This window comes from Microtus oregoni, unplaced genomic scaffold, assembly GCF_018167655.1.
Source record: "Microtus oregoni isolate MIOR12 unplaced genomic scaffold, Mior012 000018F_ref0000195, whole genome shotgun sequence".
Taxonomy (NCBI): Eukaryota; Metazoa; Chordata; class Mammalia; order Rodentia; family Cricetidae; genus Microtus; species Microtus oregoni.
In genome coordinates, this window is record NW_024543077.1 from 15,749,132 (window position 1) to 15,771,792 (window position 22,661).

Here is a 22,661-nt window from a genome sequence, read left to right on the forward strand (position 1 = left end):
GAGCGGCGGGGCTGCGTCCCCAACACCCCAGCCGCCTGCTAGCTTATGCCCCGAAATAACAACACACAAATTGTTTCATTTAAACACTGCTTGGCCCTTTAGCTCTAGCCCTTACTGGCTAATTCTGATATCCTGATAAATCCATCTCTAATAATCTGTGAGCACCGGTCTTACCGGGAAGATTCTAGCCTACGTCCATCCTGGGTCAGAGCTTCATCGCGTGTGTTTGCCTGGGAGCGGGGCATGGTGTCTCTGTGAGGCGTCTGCCCCCGAGAGGAGAGATGTCGAGTCTGAGCTCACTTCCTCTTCCTCCCAGCATTCTGTTCTGTTTTCTCCACCCACCTGTGTTCTAACCTATGAGGGCCAGCCAAGCAGTTTATTTATTTTTTTTTTAACCAATGACCTTCCTCCATCACGAGTCAATATGTCTTGAATGTTTAAAGGGCTGATCTTAGACTATATTTTAAGAGTATAAACCTTGAGGCGGAATGTAGGAGAAACAGAAAGAAGGAACATACAAACAAAGGGGGCCCAGAAAGGGTAGCATTAGGACTCTTCACCACTTTTATCTGGGATCATTGCAATGAAGCTCAAAAGGACACAGAGAAGTAGTTACATTGGTGACCATTCTAAAAACAAGTTGAGAGACTATCTAAGTGGAGAAAAGAAATCTGACAAGACCCTCAATAGAAGGTGACAACATTAACCCTGAAGACAAAGTGGAGACCATGGTCTGAGGCACCCAGAACAGAGGGTAGCTTAGTGTCAAGGTGGAGAAACCAGGATATTCAACTAGAGTTACAATCCACTCTCTGAAATTCAGTGCTGAGAGCAAAAGTAAGGATGTGGATCTCTTCACCAGGAGACTGGGAAAATCACCACAAAGAGGTAATAGGTGGCTCCATGGAGCTAATTTACTTGCGTAAGAGAGTGAAGTTAGTCGAGGCAACAGAGTTCTGGATGGTCAGAGATGACCACAACAGAGAGAAAGGAAGAATTAAGATGGCCAACTAGCAAATAAGAATATAGGATGCCCAGCTATGATTGGGATTCCCCTCTGTATGGTGTGAATCTGTTTTATTACCATTGGTTAATAAAGAAGCTCCTTTAGCCTATCACAGGGCAGAATGGAGCTGGGCGGGAAAACTAAACCGTATGCAGGGAGAAAGGAGGCAGAGTCAGGGAGATGCCATGTAGCTGCCAAAGGAGAAAGACACTGGAGACATACTGGTTGGCCACAGCCTCGTGGCGATACATAAACTAATAGAAATTGGTTAATTTAAGATGTAAGAGTTAGTTAGAAATATACCTGAGCCATCAGCCAAACAGTATTGTAATTAATATAGCTTCTGTGTGATTATTCGGGTCTGGGCAGCTGGGAAACATAAGCGCAGACTCAGTCTACACAGCTATCCTTTAAAGGCCACCCTTATGCTCAAAATTGTTCACTGTTTATCCGAACTGGCCTCCATACTCTATCTGGTGACCCTGGGGATGGGGGAAGGGGTGTCTTCAGGAACATTTGCCCCTGGCATTAGTGGCATCCCAGGAGAAAAACAACCATAAGTGACAATGGCAAATGGTGTCAAATTAAACAAAGTTAAAAAGAATAGAAGTTTTGAGAAGGTCATGGATTTGTACAACCTTCTAAGGAAATATTCTCATTTTTTTATTTAGAAAATCGCATAAAAGATTAGTCTTTATGCTTGAACTGTGTCTCTCTTAATATAGTGACTTCTTGCCGTTCCCTTATGAAAGTGATCTGAAAGAGAAGAAGTCTGTTGCTCACCCATAGAAGGGCAAATAGCAGGTATGACAAATGCTCCTCTTTCTATGGGTGAAGCCCAACAGATTGCCTCACCAAACTGGGAGTCCTCGAAATGGTGGCTTTCTAAATTAATATGTGCATTTTAGGTCATCATTCAAGCATTTTTAAAATGTCTTCTCCCTCCTCTCTAATGACTAGATATCGATTTAATGGACCCACAGCAACTAAAAGGTTTCCCTCATGTTTATCACTGTGAAATTTATAGAAGACATCATTTTCAGCAGGGAAAAGCAAAATACAGAATGCACTTATGGAGAATGAATTGTCTGAAATAAGCATTGCCCTTTCAGGGATGTACTGAAGGTGCAAATGTGCACATATGCATACAGGACCATCTACTGGAAATATAAGCCTCAAGGAAAGTATGCTGGCCACACTGGGAGACACAGCCACAAAGCAAGTCATTTCAATTACATCCTTGTAATGGAAAAAGAATACACACTTTTGTATGGAAAATCCAAAGGTTTGGATAGTCTGTGTTGTGAGTGTCATCCCAAGTTAGCTTTTGCAATGTATTTCATCTCGGAAGTATAAAAAGCCACATGCTGCCCTCCAATGACACATAAAGCTTATACCAACAACTCTACATATAACCTGCACAATATGACACTGTACTTATAGATTTGCCTATGTGCAAAATGGTATACACGTTTATCGAGTCATTAAAATTGCATGCCCATGTTTTTCTGATCATGTTTTGATCTCCATGTGCACAAGCACACATCTAGTATTGCAGCAGCAAGGAAAGCTGGGCTGAGAACTGTGCATGTTTGTGAGTATAAAAATGGCCTTTTGTTCTTTGTAGGTTTTAATTATTTTTTTTGTTTCAAACATTTTTAGATTAATACTGTACTTAAAGAAAGCAGGATATCATATTAAAGCACTGCAAGTTGAATGATGATAGTTTCCCAACATTCTCCCAAATTTCAGGTCAAAGGAAAAAATCAAGTTTTTAAATAATTTCTTGGTCAGAATAACTTTAACAGTGTAGGTAAATATGAAAATTATAACGGTATGGGCTTGATTGCCACTTACTTTCAATAAGTTACCACCGAGGCAGAAATCTTCAGGAAACAGAAGAACTAGCTAGAAGTATGGTAGTCAAGTTGTAGATCTTCAATTCTGAAAACACTGAAGCATGCACTTGAAAACAAAGCTGCTGTACTGTCTTGTCTTCCATGTTCAGTGGAGTTTAGCTCTCGAATTTCTTTTGCATAAATTTTTCCACCATGAACACAGGTTCTGCCGTATCAATTGACTTTATGACACAGCAAGTCTTAATGTTGGTTAATCCGTTATTCCACTATTTATTGGTGATGAGTGACCTCCTGCCAGCCAAGCCTTGGTTGCTTTCTAACACCCCTGAGCCTAGAGTGAGGGCTGCATATATTAGAATGGTCCAGATGTTGTTCAGCTGACCCTGGCTGAGAGAGCACAAAGCATGCTGCCGTCAACGTCACCATTGCTTGTGATCTCACAGTAAGAAACCACGTATCCCAGCGTTCAGTCAGATAGACTTTGTAGTGAATCCACTGGCCATCACTTCCACAGACTTATAAGTCATTTGCCTTCTGCAACTCTCAAGCCATATGCAGTACTCAAAACACATTAGCATGAGGGTAGCAAAAGGAAGGACATATTCGAGATCCTGGAAGGCCAGACGACAGTGGAAATGCTATCTGCTTCTCACTGGCTTGCGCTCTCCACAGTCTGGACGATGGCATTTAGACAACAGTGTGAGCACAAGGTGTACAGCAGTGTGTATCTGTAACCCTCACTCCCCGGGCCTGAGACAAAAGACATGAGAGATTGAAGACAGTCTGAGCTACACAGTGAAACCCTTGCAAAATAGACAGAAAGGGAAGGGCAGAGAAAAGAAGCCTGGTGTAACAGAACAGGCTTGTAATCTCAGTACCTAAGAGGTCAAGGTAGGAGGACTGGTCTGAGTTCAAGACTACATAATAAGAACCTGTCAGGCTGGAGGAAGAAAGGAGCAAAGGAAAGAGGGACGGAGGTCACAGACAACCACTTATTCACTATATTTAACATTTTTAAACATTAACATAGTCAGCTTAAGCAAACAAAAACCATTTTTCTGCTTATCATGGAAATTGGCATAATTCTCTGATGACAAAAAAAGCCCCAGTATACTGAAAAATCAGTCTTTGTCTCCATCAAGAAATTTTTCTAACTATAAATACTTCTAAAAACAAATTCATCAACATTAACAGTACGCCACCCTTGCTGCTATATCCTGCTCACACTAGCCCTAAGCTACAGCCACACACACACACACACACACACACACACACACACACACAGAGGGGGAGAGGGAGTGAGGGAGAGAGATAACAGGACAACTGCCAAGTTCTTGTTGAGTGTTTCCTTTAATTCTTTTTCTTGGGTCCCATTCAAAATGCTAGGGCCTCTTAAAAAGTCCTACTATCAACCCATTGCTCTTGGGTATGCTCAGAGAACTGACTGAGATGGCAAATATCCAAAAAATATAAATATCCCAAACCAGAGTTTCCTTTAACTTTGCACTTCTGAACTTCCCATGATATTCTATAATGGTACATTTTTCCCCCACATAAGCTATTAATTAGGATTTTTTTTATAAATCAAGATAGGAATTATTATTTGATGGTTTCATGAAGAGTTCCACTGCATTCTAAAATGTCACTAGAAAATGAGAAATGCCGAGAAATCTGAATGGCCTACTTTCTGGCACTTCACACAAAGCTGGGCTCCCATGTGAGGAGAGCAACACTGGGAAGAGCTGAGTCACTGCCAGGGCTGGCTCTCTGCAGGGATGATGCACAGGACTCTCAGTCCAGGTCTGAGCTGCGCTCACCTTGCTCACTTTAACACTTCTCCCCAGGACTCAGCTGATCTTTTGTAAGTGATAGGACCAGATTACATACACAATCCCTGGTGTTCTTCATAGCTCTCACAACTCAGGATTAAGTCCCTTCAGGGGTAAATGTCTTGAGCCCGCAGGCTGAGTAGAGTATGAATTCAGTAACTTGGAGCATGCAAGTCTTACAGTAGTTCCATCTATCAAGTCAAAGATCTCTGTACTCATAATGCCCCTGAAATGAATGCATCCAACACCCAGTTCTATCTCCTTCTTCCTGAAAACGTAGTGTTTTCATGTAGATCCCAAGCATAATGGTAATAACAAGATTAAAAGTAATCATAAAAACTAAGATGTTGATCAGAACAATGCTCAGATTCACATTCTGAAGGAATCAGAGTGGACACCAGAATAGGCAGAGTCTGCATTAGATAATTTCTGCACAACCTACATACCCACTGTCACAAGGTAGAATTCCCTCTAGGCACGCAAACGAGTGGGGTTTGCCTGGTGTGTTGCAGGGAGAATATTTCTACTTCAGCTAGCTACTTAGCAACAAATTCCCTCTGCCCATTTCTGACCAAACCCTATGTACCCTAAGACTATGCCAGTGATTACTGCCACTCTTAATTCTGAAATAATCATGGCCCAATTTATTGCTGCCTAAATTCTATTAAATCACTGACTGGACTCTGGGTTAGCTCCATTTTGATAGTAGTGGGGGAATGTTTGGCATCTGAGGAGTCAGCCACACCATAGGCACTCAAGCACCAAGTCGTCACCAACAGGTCACAACTGAGCACAGCTGACCAGAAAGCTTAATGGAGTCAAGGACTGCAATGGAAGCATACAAGCAATAGGCAAAGCACAGAGAAACAAGAAGGAAGAAAGACAGAGGATGGCAGGGAAGAGGCGGTACTTAACGAGTTCTTACAAGAGGGTTCAAGCAGAGTTGGAGCTGAGAGGGCACAGGCCAGAAAACAGCAGGAGCAGTCATTCCTCCCTCAACACTCCTTCCTCTGGCTGCTTCTCCCCGGCAAGCCATAAGAGTTGGACCTGTAAGCGGCCACAAACAATAAGCTCCTTGACTGTACAAGTTATATATATATATATAATTCTTTTGCTCATATTGAGCTACTTTCTTGCACCAATCAAATAGTATGCTGTATATCTGCTCGCCAAAAGCTGACAGCACCTGGGCCTGAAGGTAGACCTGCCACCCCAGCTTCTAGGGATGCCGCTCACCCAAAAGACCCTGACTTGCTACCAATGGGTTCTACCTCACTCTTCAACAAGCTTTGTGTGTGCAATTCTACAATATAATTTATAACATATCAGTTTCCTCATTATTGAATTTGGGCCTTTTATATAATATATATATATATATATATATATATATATATATCTCAATCCTTTATCAAATATATTATTTGGCAATATTTTCTTCCTTTTTAACTTGTCTCTTTGCTTTCCTAGATCTGTGTTCAAAGACTACACTTTAATTTATGAGCTATCTTCTACAAATTCTGCTAATCTCTAGTCCAAAAGTCACGAAAGATTTCCTGCAGGTCCGTGCTCAGAAATCCTATAGTTTTTATATTGAAACATAAAGTTTGGGTTGAGATTTGTATTTGTTGTAAAGTATTAATCTATTCTTCATTAACACATCTAATTGTCAGAGCAATAGCTTCTGACAATATCACTTGTCCACTTGTCTGATTTGTTGGCAGTAAGCGGCTCATAGTACCCCGTTAAAGTCTCATCATTTCTCAAAATCAATAGTGATACTTTTTCACTGGTGTGGTAACTTATGCCATTTTCATCCTGGTTAGTTGGGTGAGTGTTTACTAATATCTCATAGCAAAGGCACAGCTTTCTGTTTAACTGGCTTCTCTACTGCTTCTGTCTTCCAGTCCACTGATTTCCACTGTGGTCTTTATTCTCCTTCTCTTTGCTGGAAGATAAATTTGCTACTCTTTTCCAATAGGGTTTAAAATCTTAGATTATTTTAAAGTTGAAATCATATTTTTCTTTTCTGAAATGCATGTTTCCAGCTCAGCCTGTTCTCCCAAGTACTCATGTATCTGTGTCGACAAGTTTCATTGTTTTTTGTTCTATAGATTACCCAGAATGTGTTTTGTTTAATTCCCATCTTTCCCCCAAATGGAGCTTTGTTCTGTTTTCAATGTAATAGTTCAGTAAACAGAATCCACACCCTGAAACATTTCCATCATTTTTCACGTACTTAGACTTGTATTAAGGTTTAATCTGTGATGTACTTTTGAGAACGTTCAGTTTGCTCTTCAGTTAAATGTATCCTCTACTGGAGCTGGGTGAACTATCTATTAACCACATTGGTTACCATATCATTCCTGTCTTCTATATCTTGGTTGACTTTTTCCAACTGATCTACTGATATTTGTGGAATCGTATTAATTGCTGAATTGTCTATTTTTCTATTAAGTATACAAGAATATGCTTCCTGCATATTTGAACTCTAATGTTGGGCTTCTGTGTTTCTAATAGCGAAACCTTCCTCACAGGTTGACTCTCGCATCATCATAAAATGTCTCTGTCTATAGGAAAAGTACAAAGGTGTCTGTTAGGATCCATTCTAGTTTCTATCTTGCCAGATTTCCTATGGATACATATCCTTTTACATTTATCTTCTTGAGTCGATAGAACTAAAGCTCATCTCCCATAGAATATATAATGTTGCCTCTTCTCTTTCTATCCAGAGTGAAAAACTTCTCTGGACATCTTAAGTTCAGAGTGTTGAGTAGTAGAGTTTTATCTCTGTCTATTGCATTTTTTGCAGGAACGCTCCACGTATTTTCCTGGGTTCTCCTAACTGCCTTCTTGCATTGGTCTTTTTCAGCATACTTTGAAATAAACCATATCATATTTTGTTGACTTTTAATCAGGATATTTTCTTAGTGATTATTCCATGAATTATAATTCACAGCTTGATTTATTGCAGTTTACTCCAGGCTAGCATCTGCTTAATGTTTTTAAAATGTAGCTTTTTCTCTCCCTCACAGACATTAGGTCTGTGTCTAATAATGTAATCTGTATCTAGAAATGTCAGTCAATATACTAAGCAGTCTAATATTTTACAGATTCTGAGATTAGAAAGAATAATATCTTTATAAAATTGTTTATATTTACTCACAAATTACCATTTCTAATATTATATTCTTTTTCTACTAAAACGTGGGCCTGGTGGCATGTGCACCCATCCTGACACACTTCCATGAGTATTTCACTCAAGGTCTCCTGATTTAAACAAGACTTGCCTTCTCTTCTAATGGACAGTTTTGTTAGATGTAGAATTTTAATTGACAGGTTTTCATTTTCTTTTGTTTTTTTAGAATATACCTGGCAGTTTAGAGGAAAGGTCAGCTCTTGAGCACAGTTTTCTCTGCTCTAATGACTTGCTTGTCTCTTCCTACCTTCAACATTTCCATTTGTCTTTTTCTTTAAGCAATTTTACTTTCGAAAATTTACCAGTGGGTCTCTTTGTGCTTCTTTTAATTGTAGTCTACCGACATGTTTGCAGGCATGAAATTTTTTTTATTTTTTTTTATTTTTTTATTGAGAAAAAAAAAAAAAAACAAGTTTCCACCTCCTCCCAGCCTCCCATTTCCCTCCCCCTCCTCCCACCCTTCTCCCCCTCCTCCCACTCTTCTCCCCCTCCCCCCACTCCTTTCCCCCTCCCTCTCCAGTCCAAAGAGCATGAAATTTTATAGGAATTTTACAACCACGACTTTCCCAGTCCTTTCTCCTCTTTCCAATACATATGCTGTATCTGTTTTTTGAAAAGACTACTAAAAAAGTCACATTATTTGGTATCTTTACTAAGTACTCACTAAACATATAAGAAAATATGACTTAATATAGAGTCTCAAGATACATAAAACACCAAATTCTGACAGTAAGCATGACACTGGCCATGAAATTAGTTCACAGTTCACCTTTTGACTGCCTCTATTATTAGATAGTATACATGGTATGTAGCATAACAATGTAATGACTTCCCAAATATAAAGAAATACTAAGTATTTAAAATAATTTAATAATTTTAAAGCAATATATAGCTATGTTCACAACTATCATATGAGCAATAAATATAAAATAAGTTTATATGTATAAAAATTTATTAATACAGGTTCCTGAGCTTGCAATATTTTTTAAATTTTCCAAGAAACTTTTAGGTGAAGAATGAATTATCTTTGAACAAACACTTCAGTTAAGACCTTTGTTTTCTAGCAAATGTGTGACAAAGAAGAATTCATTTATCCCTAGGCCTCATCTCTGTCTCCGCAGGATAGAGACGTTTGTACTGAGGTATTAACTCAGGACTGTTGAGGGAAGAGATGAGGTAACACGTTCAACAGCATGGCCAGTAAAAACCGGAGATAAACATGGGAATTTGGAGTCAAATTTAAGTATTCAGAAATTTTTCTTTCAAATGATAGTACTGGCCTCAATCTTTTACCAGCTGGAAAAACCCATAATTGTATCACCAGTGTTCTTTACACATACACATGCTATAATGAGACATGAGTTTATTGTGCTAAAATAGCTCCTTTAAACCATTAGTAATATTCCTTTATGTCTGTCACTGCAAACATTAACATGAATTGCTGTAGAGCCTTTTACAATTGACAGGAAAAATTTTGTAAATGGAAGGGAAAAAAAATCCATGAGTCTAGACTGCGATTCTAAGTAAGTTTATGTAAATGGATCCAATTGTTATTCTTTGTAAGTCTGAGAAATGTGATGGCTGTCTGGCAGCTAATATCAACAAAAAATTGAAAGCTGTTGGATCATGTGACTTTAAAACCTATGAAAATAGTGGGTTTCTTTTATTTTGTTAAATTTGAGGATTAAAATCTTATCTTTCAATTAAGCAGCTGCTTTATTGGTTGGTTAAATTAGAAAAAGTATTATATTTCATCTTGTTTGGCAACTGGTAATATACGTTACGATATGATGCATTTGTATTTAAGACAATTTAAAAAAGATTAGGAAGCAACCCCACCTGAATGCACTTCTAATTGCTGAAAATTCCCTGAAGACATCTTCAGTTTTTACCTTGCCATGCTATTAAAGATGCTAAACTCATGTAACTCTCACAACAATCCTGTGCTAATATACAGATCAGAACTATCTCTAAGGTGCAGATAAGAAAGTTGGGGCTTAGTGTAAGTGTTAGTCCTTTATGACATAGTTTCCTAGTAAACAGAATTTTAAGTGGAGGCTGTTACAAAAGTGTTTCTTCAAAGATAATGCAATTTAGAAGAAAGTTCATTTCAGAAATGAAGAAATTGAAGGTACAATGAGTGCAGTATTTGCTGAGGGGCACAACCTCCACCAGGTCGAGCATTTACTGTCTGATGCAATGGTTTTTCAAGTCTCATCTTGCTCTTTTTCTTAGCTGACTTACAATAGTCTGTACAATTCTAACCCTATGGGTTTCTGCCTCAACAGCAATGCAGAGAGAATCGGAATGCATTCAGGCATTTGGTTGTTATATTGAGAAGATACTATGTGACAGACAGTTCACCAGACTGTTGTTGGTGGCTTTTAACAAAACTATCTGGAGACTGCAGTTCTTTGATTGATAAAATGAAGATGATAATGTCAACCTTCCTCACAACAGTAACATAGACTCTGCACCTGACTTATAAGGTCTTCAGTCGGTGTGTAATTGATCTGTCATTTCAGCATCGGCACTATGTATACAAACAGCATATGGATGCCAGGTTTCAAATTTAACACTTGCAAGACTGAACTCCCTAAATTTTTCCTAATCTCCATCCTTCTTTATAGGTTCTTTCTTAGCATAGGCTCTATTATCCAGTCCATATCCCAAGAAGCAGTTTGGATGTCATCCTGAAGGTCTTCATGCCCTCTGAGCTCCTTGTCAAAACACAAACTTCACCCTACATGTTTTTTCTCTTCAGAACCACACATCCATGTTCTAAAATGCACTTGGCTTTCTTTCCCCCTAAATATTTCATTACCTTCCACTCTCTCTTACATCAGCTACAACCAAATCTAAACCAAAAACTTTGAGATGAATAAAATGAAATTCTACTTGTTCACGGGGGAGAATGCCCTGTAACTTGTCTCTTTCTCCGTCTCGTACGGTGAGCAGCAAACGTAAGTCCTTCAGTCAAGAGAGTCAGTATCCATGTGAAAACCAAAGCCTCCTACAAAAGAACTGTCCAGTGTTGGGATCTGATGAGCAGCAAGGAAAAGGAATGGGGGAGACACTTCATCCCCATCATGTGTCTGGGTAACTCACCACACAACAGTCCTTATCCAAACACCCAAAGGCGTCAAGCAAGACAACTGATTCTGAAATGGAAGTTGATAGTTAAGATCTCAGGACAGCTGAGGGATATTTCCAATCTGAAAGAGACCAAAACAGCTAATCCAGGAGAAAACTCATCCTTCTATCTTTTACCCTCAGAGACATCAGAGAAAGTAGCTCTTCTTGGTCCTTCTCTTGGTTTTCTTAAAGTTACCATGCAAATCTTCTCTTGAATTTTTATTTCCTAGTAGTGCATTTTCATTCCCAAAAAATGTTCATGCTATGATTCTTTTTAGTTGATAGCAACATGAATTTAATGGTTACTTCTTCCAAGATCTCTAAAACTGGTACTATTTCCATCTTCTTTAATAGAAGAGGAAACTGAGGTATGTAAAATTTAAGGCCTGCGCAATACTCAGGCAGGAATCCAAGCAAATTTGAATTTATACAGTTAGGTTTGAGAATTCATACTAAAATACCAGATGAATATGCCTCTTGCTGGTAATCTCTATGGTGTGCTTTAGCTCCCAAATTAGTTCTTATAGGATTATTAAACTTCAAACAATCATGGCACAGATTGCAACTTTAAAATAAATCTGTTGATATAACAGCTAATTACAGAAATGCCTAAACTGAGCATGGAAATGATAAATTCTAAACTTATTAAGACAGGTGAGAGACAATTTATTGTTACCTACTGCATATGATTAAATGCTGTACTAATATTGAGTAAGACATAGCTAAAACTTTACTTTATGGTCCATTATTAATTCTGAAATCACTACACATGGTGACCAGTGTTGACAAACCACAGCTACGAACCCACAGCATCCTCCCCAGCCTCTCCAGCACTGCCTTCTCGTTCTGCACAGAGGGAGACCATGTCTTCGGACCTCATCTTGCCCTCTCTCAATGGAGTTCTGGAAACACACTTACGAGACCATTTGTGTCAGAGAAGAGCGATGGATTGGAAAACCCTGGGCAGCAGTAAGAGGCGAGTTCTATCCGCTAGGGAATGATGGGAGATGTGCTCTGCCATCCGGGCATTTGACAAAATGACCTGGGTTATAACCAAGGATGACCACATACCAGCCCAGTCCTATACAAATGGAGAAGGTGTATGTTTATTAGACTTTCTACCTAGATAAAACAGATTCTTGTGGGATGGACTTAAAAGTTAAGATTTAAAATATTTTATCATAGGAATTAATGTCTGAAATCACAACTATCAATTTGAGGAACTGTCAAAATAGACCTTTATCGGGCTGGAGAGATGGCTCAGTGGTTAAGAGCACAGGCTGCTCTTCCAGAGGTCTTGAGTTCAATTCCCAGCAACCACATGGTGGCTCACAACCAACTGTAATGAGATCTGGCGCCGTCCTCTGGCTTGCGGGCATACGTGGAGGTAGAATGTTGTATACATAATAAAAAAATAAATCTTTAAAAAAAATAGACCTTTATCATTTTATGTATATATACTAGTATTGGGATCAGTTCTCCCTGCTGCCAAACTCAAACTAACAACCAAAGTCTTAATCATGCTCACTGACATGACACAACTCACCTTACAAGCCACATACCTCAAGTCATTTAGTCACGGAGAAAAAAAAAAATTTGAATTTTTCTTTAAAAAATAACAAATAGCCAAATCACCTTAGAGAATGCTAATGAATTCATTTGTCTAACATACACACACATTTTATTAAGAGAAAATGACCAGCAAATATTATCATCACTACATATCATGTCCCTCTGATAAACTTTTGGATCAAAAAATGCAGTCCTTTCAAATGTCTCCATGAAAATAACAAGAATCAAGATCGGAGTGGGTTGAACCACATTTCCCCACATTCCTTTCTCCATGGGACCTCATAGTGTGACTTTACCTGCAAATACACCACATAAATGGAATTCACTAAAATAAACCCACACTCAGCTAAGGGAGGCCCAGAGTACAATGACGGGCACCTTCCTAAGAAGAGAGTGAGATGCAGAGCAGGAGGCCGTGTAACCATAGAGACAGAGGGCTGAGTACCATATACACACGTCAAAGACCCCAAACATTGCCAGGAGCCAGCCAAGGCTAGCAAAAAGCAAATGTTTCTCAAGTGCAGTTTTCACAGAAAGCCTGGCTTATCAATGTTTTGATTTTAGGCTCCTAGCTTAGCAGTATATGTATAAAAAACTATTAGGTTTGTGGAACTCTGTAACTGAAGCTATAGTAAAGTAACAGCACAAAAATGAAATTTAGCTTAGTTAATTTCTAATTGAATTATAACCCAATGAGATCTCAAAACTAATGTTCGTTATCCACACGCAAATTATATCAGGTCTCTCTCTATACGTGAAATAATGAAGCAGATAACAACGAGCAACAAATATTTTTAAAGATGTTCTACATCAAAGATGGAGTGGGGAAAACCAAATCAAACACCACAGTTCTCACTGGCTCGGTTAATGCCAGCTTCATTTTCTGTTCCATGATGTTATCACATTTAAAAAATTACAATTCCTATCATACGTGCCTAATTTACTGCAGTACTGGGAATCATTTAATGAGAGGACTGAAGGTTAACGACAAAAGTTAGCTGCTCACTTTATAAGCAGGCTAACAACTTCTAAATGTCTTATGAAAGGTGCTTGCATTTCCCCTTAATTTGTTCTCACCTTCTACCCACCTCCTCCTTCCTGCTGTCATAAATGGATATTAAAAATATAAACGGTTTTCATAATAAATAATAAAATACAGAAAGAAAAAGTAAGAGTAGACTGCTCTTGAGTTCACACAGGGCTTTGAACTCCCAATTTGCTGAGAGCTGCCATGGGTGGGTATACAGCAGGTGACAACCCGGCGCCTTCCTCTTCCACCCTCCCTTCTACCCCCACCAGCATGTTCCCAAGTTTCCTCTTTCCAGGTGGATCTATGTATGTTTTTCTTAGGGTTCACCTTGTTACTTAGTTTCTCTAGGACCATGAACTATCTGTTTAATATCCTTTGCTTTACAGCTAGTATCCACTTATAAGTGAGTACATACCATGTTCATCCTTCTGGGTCTGGGTTACCTCACTCAGGATGGTTTTTTCTAGTTCCATCCATTTGCAAATTTTAAGATGTCATTGTTTTTTACCGCTGAGTAGTACTCTAATGTGTAAATTGCCGTATTTTCTTTATCCATTCTTTGGTAGAGGGGCATCTGGGTTGTTTCCAGGTTCTGGCTATTACACAATGCTGCTATGAACATGAAGGGTTCACCCACTGAAACAGTCTACCTGAACTAATGGGAGCTCACCAACTCCAGCTGGACAGGGGAGGAAACAGCACAGGTCTAAACCAGTCCCTCTGAATGTAGGTGACAGTTGCATGGCTGGGGCAGACTGCAGGCCACTGGCAGTGGCACCAGGATTTATCCCTACTGCATGTACTGGGTTTTTTGGAACCTATTCTCTTCTGATGGATACCTTGCTCAGCCTAGATATAGTAGGGAGGGCCTTGGATCTTACCCTCTCTGAGGAGTGGATGAGGGGAGGGTTAGAGGGGTAGGTGAAGGGAACAGGAGGAGGGGAGGGAGTGGTAACTGGGATTGGTATGTAAAGTGAAAAAAAGATTGTTTTTCTAAATAAAAAGAATGCAGCTATGTGGAGACAGATTCTCAGAGAGGATTACTGTAAAAGAGAAAGTTACCATCAGAAAGCGTGTGTTTCCTCATATAGATAAGAATATTTCCTAGGCCCTCACCACATTTTTGGATTTTTTTTTTTTTGCATACCCTAGTGCGGACTGGAGGCTGGCACCCATGTTAGCAATACCGACTTCCCTGACTCCACCTCTCAAGTGCTAGGATGACAGGTGCATGACAGAATACTTGCCACACGTAGCTACTATTTTCACCTAGGCTTGCTTTGTTTACAGAGTATTTAGATTTCTGTGGATGCTTACCTTTGCAAAGTACCATACATTCAAAAATCTATAGAAATGACAACTTTCCCCTTGCCTTAACTGTAGGAAACTTTATAGGAAATGTTTATGCTATTAGATCTATGAAGTGAAACCACAGAATAAGAACATCTATGTGATGAAGGTACTGAAGGTAGCGTAGCCTAAGATATTTTATCCGCTCCCTTCCAAACCTTTCCTTGTGCTCAGACCCTCTATCAGAAGTGCCACAAGCTGAGGAGATAGCATCCAAGGATTCTAAACTAAAACAGGAACGCTGACCCTTGCCACAGTTATGTTAAGCTGCCACCAAAAACATTATAAGTTTCAAAGTTATCTAAACCTAAGTTAAGCCACTATATGTTCTCGAGCTCAACAAGATATAGTTCAGTCTATCCTGACACACAAGTCTAAGCAAGATTAGAGCTGCTTAGCATTTCCACTCTGGGTGAAAATTATGATAAACCCTAAATTCCAAGGTAATCCACTAAATGAAAAGCAGGCACTTAAGATTCCCTTCCTAAAGCCGGGCGATGGTGGCGCACGCCTTTAATCCCAGCACTCGGGAGGCAGAGGCAGGCGGATCTCTGTGAGTTCGAGACCAGTCTGGTCTACAGAGCTAGTTCCAGGACAGGCTCCAAAGCCACAGAGAAACCCTGTCTCGAAAAAAAAAAAAAAAAAAAGATTCCCAAGCACGGTGTGTCCCAACTCCCAGTCTTCACGCTGTTGACATTTCGTGAACGAAGAATTGGCCAGAATAGCAGAATAGAGGCGAACTCAAATTCCAGCTCTCCCTCTCATTGGCCCAGTGTCCCGCCCTCCCAATGTTTCATGTTCTCCCGCTTGATGCACATAAGTTACGCCTAGCCTTCACATCGATTGCTGGGATTGACAAGCCCAGCAGTAACAGCAGCTGTTGTTTCTATACATAATAGACTGTGAGAGGCAGGAAGAAAGGTGAAGAGAGGAACACACATCTAAAACTGACCCACTGTTTCAATCTTATTATTATCACAAAGTCATTTCACTTCTGCTAACAACAGACGGGAGAAAGAGGCTGCTCGGAGCTTTCGAATACTCGTTGCTCTTACAGAGTGGCCAAGTTTAGTTCTGAGCACTCACAGGTGGCTCCCAGTCAGGAGCTCTAGGGAGGGACCTCACACTCCCTTGGGGCCTCTACAGTCACTAAGCACTCACATCATACATACACGTATATGAAAGCAAACATTATACACATAAAATGTAAATAAATCATTTAGAAGTCAGACTTTCTTGTAGAGACTTCAGAATACTGTATTTAAAGGAAACACGATGTCATTTTGTGATGGACCATCCCATGCCTCAACAACTCTTTCACCATTTTCCATTATACGAACATTGAAAAATCTGAACTTCAAGAATCCTCAGGAAATCAGAAGAATCATGTCAATATAGAAAATCCATAACCAAAGACATAAGCCAACACCTACCTTCTGCAAATAAGGTTTCTAGGGTCCCAAACTATTAAGTGGTATTATGGGCTGAAATGTGCCCTTCCCCAACAACAACAACAACAAAACTGCATGCTGAAGTCATAACTCCAGTATGTAGCTGGCTGTGAGTCTGCAGGGAGGTAACTACAGTAAAATAAGATCGTCAGGGTAACCTCTAATTCAGTATGACCAGTGTGTCCTTAGAGAAAGAAGACATGTGTATGCAGACAGGCACAGACTTAAAACCTAGAGACACAGGGACAAGACGCCTGTCTAGGAGCCAGGGAAAAATCTTAGGACAGATCATCTCTCTCAGCTTGCAGAAAGGGTGTCATGGTATCGTGGCTTTGGCCTTCCAGCCTCCAAAACTATAAGGCGATATCTACTCCTATGTAATGCACCATCTAAGCCTGACAGTTCTGTGATGAAAGACAAAGAAACAGTCAACACCCAGAATTCCAGACTCCAAAAGCCACTCTCTATAGATTACCCCGACTAACAGTCAATCTCTCATTTGCACCAAAAATTCTTGGCCTCAAAAACATTGAACTACTGAAAGTTCTTGACCTCAAAAACATTGAACTTACTTTTACTTCTGCTCTTGTTCTTCCTCTGCCCTCGACTGCTGCCCTTCTGCACCGCAGGTGCCACGGCCATGCTTTTTACACTTTCTATCTTCCAGAATATCGACTCAAATAAATCTCTGCTTTAAATTTAATTAAATAAAACTAAAGATTTTATGATTGTAAGGGTCTTAATGATTGTAAGGGTCTTACTAAATGTGTTGTTTATATTCAACTGCTGGGAGCTTCATGCCCACACCATTAGAACTCAACATGTACAAACTAAATCCTCCAATGGCACAAGACCCCCTACCTTCATGTGACCAGCCACTGAGACCACTTCCAATGGCACAAGACCCCCTACTGCCACGTGACCAGCCACTGAGACCACCTCATGGAAACCATCCCCACTCCCGGCACTAAGAAAAGTCACTGAGTCTCTACCCCTGCTCAGTCTCTGTGCCAGTCCAGACAGCATCTTCTCCATCCAGACTCCACAGTTTATCATCGGATTTCTGCCTCTAGGTCCAGCCGACATCTTAGCACACTTCACTAGTGGAGAACCTTTCTGGGAATTCACGATACTTCAGAAATGATTTGGCATTTATGTGGCATGGCGTGTTATTCTTTGATGTATTATTTCAATCTTCTGCCTGCCACCTGGATGACAGATTCCACAGGAGTACCATCTGTATCGAATATTCCATCTTATTTACTGACTCTAACTTAATGATGCTCTGTAAGCCACTCAATAGCTGTTGCAGGGCGGGTGTCAAACAAGGTCACTAACCTCATTAAAATTCTATCTCCCACAGTTCACATTCCAGTAAGAACGGTAATGGGAACGAACAGGATTATCGGCATGGTGAGCTGCATAAAGGTGGGTAAGGTAATAGCTAGCTGCAACTGGTAGACAGGATGGTTATAGAAAATTTCTCTTGAGAAGAGAACATACGAGTTTGTAGTTGGTACCTAAACTGGTCAATGAAGAGTATTCTAGATAGAGGAAGAGTGTATGTGAGGGCCCTAAGACAATACAGGTTTATAAAGGGATTAATTAAACATGGCTTACATAATTAGATTATAGTAGTTTCAAAGTAAAGAAGAAACAATAGGATGACAAAGAAGGGGAGAGTGTAATGCAAAAGTTCCTGCAACAATCCAAGGAATCCTGCGATACAGCGAGGAGACTCAGCTGTGGACAGATGTGAGCTACCTTTAGAGATGGACCCAACAGAACCACATTTGGTTAATTCGCTGGACATGACCTTTACTCATGTATAGAGAATACTGCATGGGACGTGATGGACCAGAATTATGTTTGGATATAAGGTTTTAGGTTATTTGTTATAACAGTCGTACTTGGTGGTGATATCTTATTCTTTTTAGAGGTTGTTGAATTCAAGGGAAAATTCCAAGTAGGCAGACAGATCTATGAAGTGGACACAAAGACAAGGTCTTAACTAAATAAACACATGTGTGGAAGTCAACAGCTTATGCCTGCTATTTAAATTTAGGGAATGAATGAAATTATCCAGGAATGGGTGCTTACTAGAGAAAAGCAGGCTTTTTTTTTTTTTCTCTCTTCTTAGGTTCTGCAAACAGAAAAGGCAAGACAAAGCAAAGAGAAAAACTGACCCTGCCTGGAGTCTGCCGTTGCAGGAAAGATTGTTTCAACCGTGTGCAATCTACTAAAAGGTTAGGGAGAAGAACCAGAAGACGGAAGGCTTGGTATATAATACAGAGACAATGGATACATTTTCTAAGATGTCTCAGCTAACCGGTAACCAAGCAAGCCAAACTGCAAGGAAGTGAAAGGAAGAATGAGATGAGAAAATACAACAAGCGCATACCGGCTAGTTTTCTGAAAACCTGGCACAGGCCAGAGTCATTTTGGGAGAGGGAGCCTCAACTGAGAAAATGCCCTACTGGACTGGACTCTAGCCTAGCCTGTGGTACATTGAAGACTGGAGTGGAAGGGCCCAGAACATTGGAGGTGGTATCACCCCTGGGCAGATGGTCGTGGGGTGTAAAAGATATCAAATAAGCCGGCCATAAGGACGAATAAGCAGCATCAGCTCCTGCCTCCACATTTCTGCCCTCTTTGAGTTTCTTGCCTAACCTCCTTGAATGCTGAACTGCAATATGGAAGTGTAATAAAACGTCCTTTCCTCCCCAAATTTATCTTTGGTCATGATGTTGTATCACAGCAATAAAAACTATATTGGGGCAAAGAGGAAGACTAGAAAGAGGAAAAGAAGGAAGAAGCAAATCAACATTATCATCATCAAATGACAAACCAGGTAATGACAGAGTGTACTTAATTTGTCAAAAACTAGGTGGCAAAACACTGATACATCATTTGGATCAGCAGAAGATGTAGCTTTGGTCCCTCTGATGGGAGAATGAACTAAGGACTTAGGTAAAGAGAATTTGCATTTTTAAAATATGTAGAAGTGAAGCTACTAACCCTAATATTTATGACAGAACTGAAAATTCACATGAGTAAGATGACTCTCATCAATAGCAGAAACCCTCTTATGCATAAATGAAAAAGACAAAAGACAGTTCAACCTTATTTAATAAAACTAAAGCCTTATACATAGAATCTGCTGCATTATGAGAGAACTTTTTAAAAATAGCAATGGGAAAAATATTGCAACATACATAATACTAAAGGAATGAGACAAGCAATGCAAACTAAAGGATAAGAACGATGGTGGTGTAGATTGAGGCCCACACCACAAAAGGGAGACCAAGCCTGACACTGCCTGCATGGACAGGAATCAGAAACTGGACAGTCCAGAGACCTACAATAGAACCAAACACGACTCTCTCTTTCTCCCCCTCCTCTCTGTGTGTGTGCCTCTTTCTGTCTCTGTCTCTCTCTCACACACACAAGTCAATGAAATGATTACTTGTCATATTCTGCTATATTCATAGATTGCTGCCTAGCCCATTTGTCATCAGAGGGGCATCATCCAGCATCTGTTGGGAGCAGATGCAAAGACCCATAGTCAAACATGAGGCAGAGCTTAGGGAATCCCACAGAAGAGGGAGAGGAAAGACTGCAGGAGCCAGAGAAGTCAAGGACACCACGGAGAACAGTACCAACTAATCAGGACTCACACAAAGGCTCATAGAGACTACAGTAACAATCAGAGAGACTGTGAGGGTCTACGATAGGTCCTCTGCATATATGTTATGGTTGTATGGCTTGGTGTTTTTGTGGGTCTCCTAGCAGTGGGAATGGGGATGTCTCTGACTCTTTCACCTGCTCTGTGGCCTTTTCCTCCTTGTCCAGCCTTGATATGTGCCTAGTCTTAATGTCACTTGTTATTTATTCAGTGTTCAGCTGATATCTCTGGAAGGCCTCCTCTTTTCTAAAGGAAAACAGGGAGTGGATTGCGTCCAGGGGAGAGGGAATGAGGGGAAGAGTGGAGGAGTGGAGGGAGGGGAACCAAGATTGAAATGTAATATATAAGAGAAGAATTAAAACAACAGCAAAAGAAAGGAGGAAAGAAAGAAAACAAGGGACCCAAGAAAGAAGAAAGGCAAATGAGCAACAAGGTAAGGATAATCCTTCATTTTTAAGAATTTCCTTTAAAAATCATGAATCTATAATAATGCCACTCTGACATTTTAGCATTTTAGTATTTAATATTTAGTAGTGAGTTATTTAGTATTTTAGCAGTGCTGCAAACAGAATCAGACATAAAAATATTCTCCAGTTGCCTAGAGAGCCCACCATGAATTTTCCCCCCACAAATCTGAATATAAAAAGATGGTCTTGTCTTGTTTAATATGACTTGGTATGACTGCAGAAGGTAGTGAATGTTTTTAATTACAGTTTCCACAATCAAATAAGACACTCAGCAGCGTAACTAAATCTCAGCATGTCTGGAGAGAGTACCATACTCACCGTGCCATGAAAACCACATAAACAGAGAATCAGAGAGAGGACAGAGTGCCTACCTTCCCTGATGGCCGTGAACGGCGTCCCCTCTTCCTCCTGCAGTCTGATCACCTTTAGAGCCACCAGCTTCCCGTTTACCCTGAAGGAAACCAAAGATCAAATCAAAGTGACTCTACAGAACTATACGTCTATCGTGGCTCTAATTTAGCATCCTAAAAGTTCTATTCCATGCAATTCTGCATTGAGAATGTCAGTGACAAACTGATTTCAGCAAGGCTGGGAGTCCTAGAATATTGTAATTATTCACATGGTAAACACACTTGCAATACTGCCAAGGTTGAACCTGACATTTCTATGATTTAGTCTTTCCCTTCCCAGTGAAACTAGAGTTCAACAAAACCACTTGACAATGATTCTCAGTGTAAATAAAGCAAAGCAGTGAAACGAATATTTTCCTTTGTTTCTCAAACTGCATCTTCACTTAGATAGGATCCTTTAATCCCAAAGACAGAAACTTGACACACACATTCCCTTCACACACACACCACCCTCTGCCGCCCCTCTTTAACACACACACACTCTCTCTCTCTCTCTGATGCTCTCATCTTCCATAACATCTTTCCTATTTTTAAAATAAGAGCTTCTGAAAACTATAATTGATTCTGGTTGTATTTTATATTATGGCAGATCATCAAAAATTTGATGAATAGGGGGCTGGAGAGATGGCTCAACATTTAAGAATACTGACTGTTCTTCCAGAGGACCCAGGTTCATTTCCCAGCACCCACTGTCTGTAACCCTAGTCCCAGGGGATCTGACACCCTTACACAGACATACATGAAGACAAAACACCAATGCACACAAAAATAAAAATAAATAAATCTAAAAAATGAAGAATATACTATTACAAATTATAAAGACATACTCAAAGCAAATGGTTCTTTGAAACACATTCTGCATGTGTGTGTCAGCTCTAATCAAAGGTAACATTACATTGTGGAGACAGTTTTTATTCAGTCAGTTCTGCTACTATAACATCCAGGCATAACCGTATATTCTGATCCTCTTGATCGCTTTATTTTCTACTTTTACTGGACCTGCTGGAATACTTCATTTGGTGGCCTTGTTCGTTAAAATGTTTTAAAGGAGATACTAAACATAAAAAATAGAAAATATAATTAATAAAAAACCAACCACCGAACCAGGCAGTGGTGGCACACGCCTTTAATCCCAGCACTTGGGAGGCGGAGGCAGGCAGATCTCTGTGAGTCAAGGCCAGTCTGGTCTACAAGAGCTAATTCCAGGACAGGCTCCAAAGTAACACAGAGAAACCCTGTCTCAAAAAAAACAAAAAAGAAAGACAGAAAGGAAGGAAGGAAGAAGGAAGGAAGGAAGGAAGGTAGGAGAAAAAGAAAAAGAAAAAAGAAAAGAAAAGAAAAACTAACCATCCTGACATACTCTTCCCACCACCCAGGTCCCATCCTCTGGAGTCAACACAGAGTACTATTCCGACATACTCTCTGGTCTATAGCCCTTCCATATTTACATGTAAATTTTATATATACTTGTTTATGCTACATAAACTGACATATGTATATTTATATACATCTGCACGATACAGAAAACTACATACAGAAATGTTGGTATATGATACACATCCCATTGTAAAAGATAATATACTTAATTTCATACTATTCTTCAACTAATAATTATCTAGCTTATTCACAGCTTTCTGCTACTAGAGTGACATAATTATATCCTTGCATATT

At 39.8% G+C, this 22,661-nt stretch overlaps 1 protein-coding gene across 8 annotated transcripts in view; it reads right to left on the reverse strand.

Moving 5' to 3' along the window:
- Positions 1-22,661, reverse strand: part of LOC121458907 (cyclin-dependent kinase 14) — a 530,655-nt gene that overhangs the window by 332,215 nt on the left and 175,779 nt on the right. For all 8 annotated transcript variants that reach the window (XR_005975885.1, XM_041668286.1, XM_041668287.1 and 5 more), the window contains one exon: positions 20,952-21,031. Coding sequence is in view for 7 of the 8 variants with exons in the window: in XM_041668286.1 (XP_041524220.1) it covers positions 20,952-21,031 (80 nt within the window). In the remaining variant the exon portion in view is untranslated. The remainder of the gene's footprint in view (positions 1-20,951; positions 21,032-22,661) is intronic.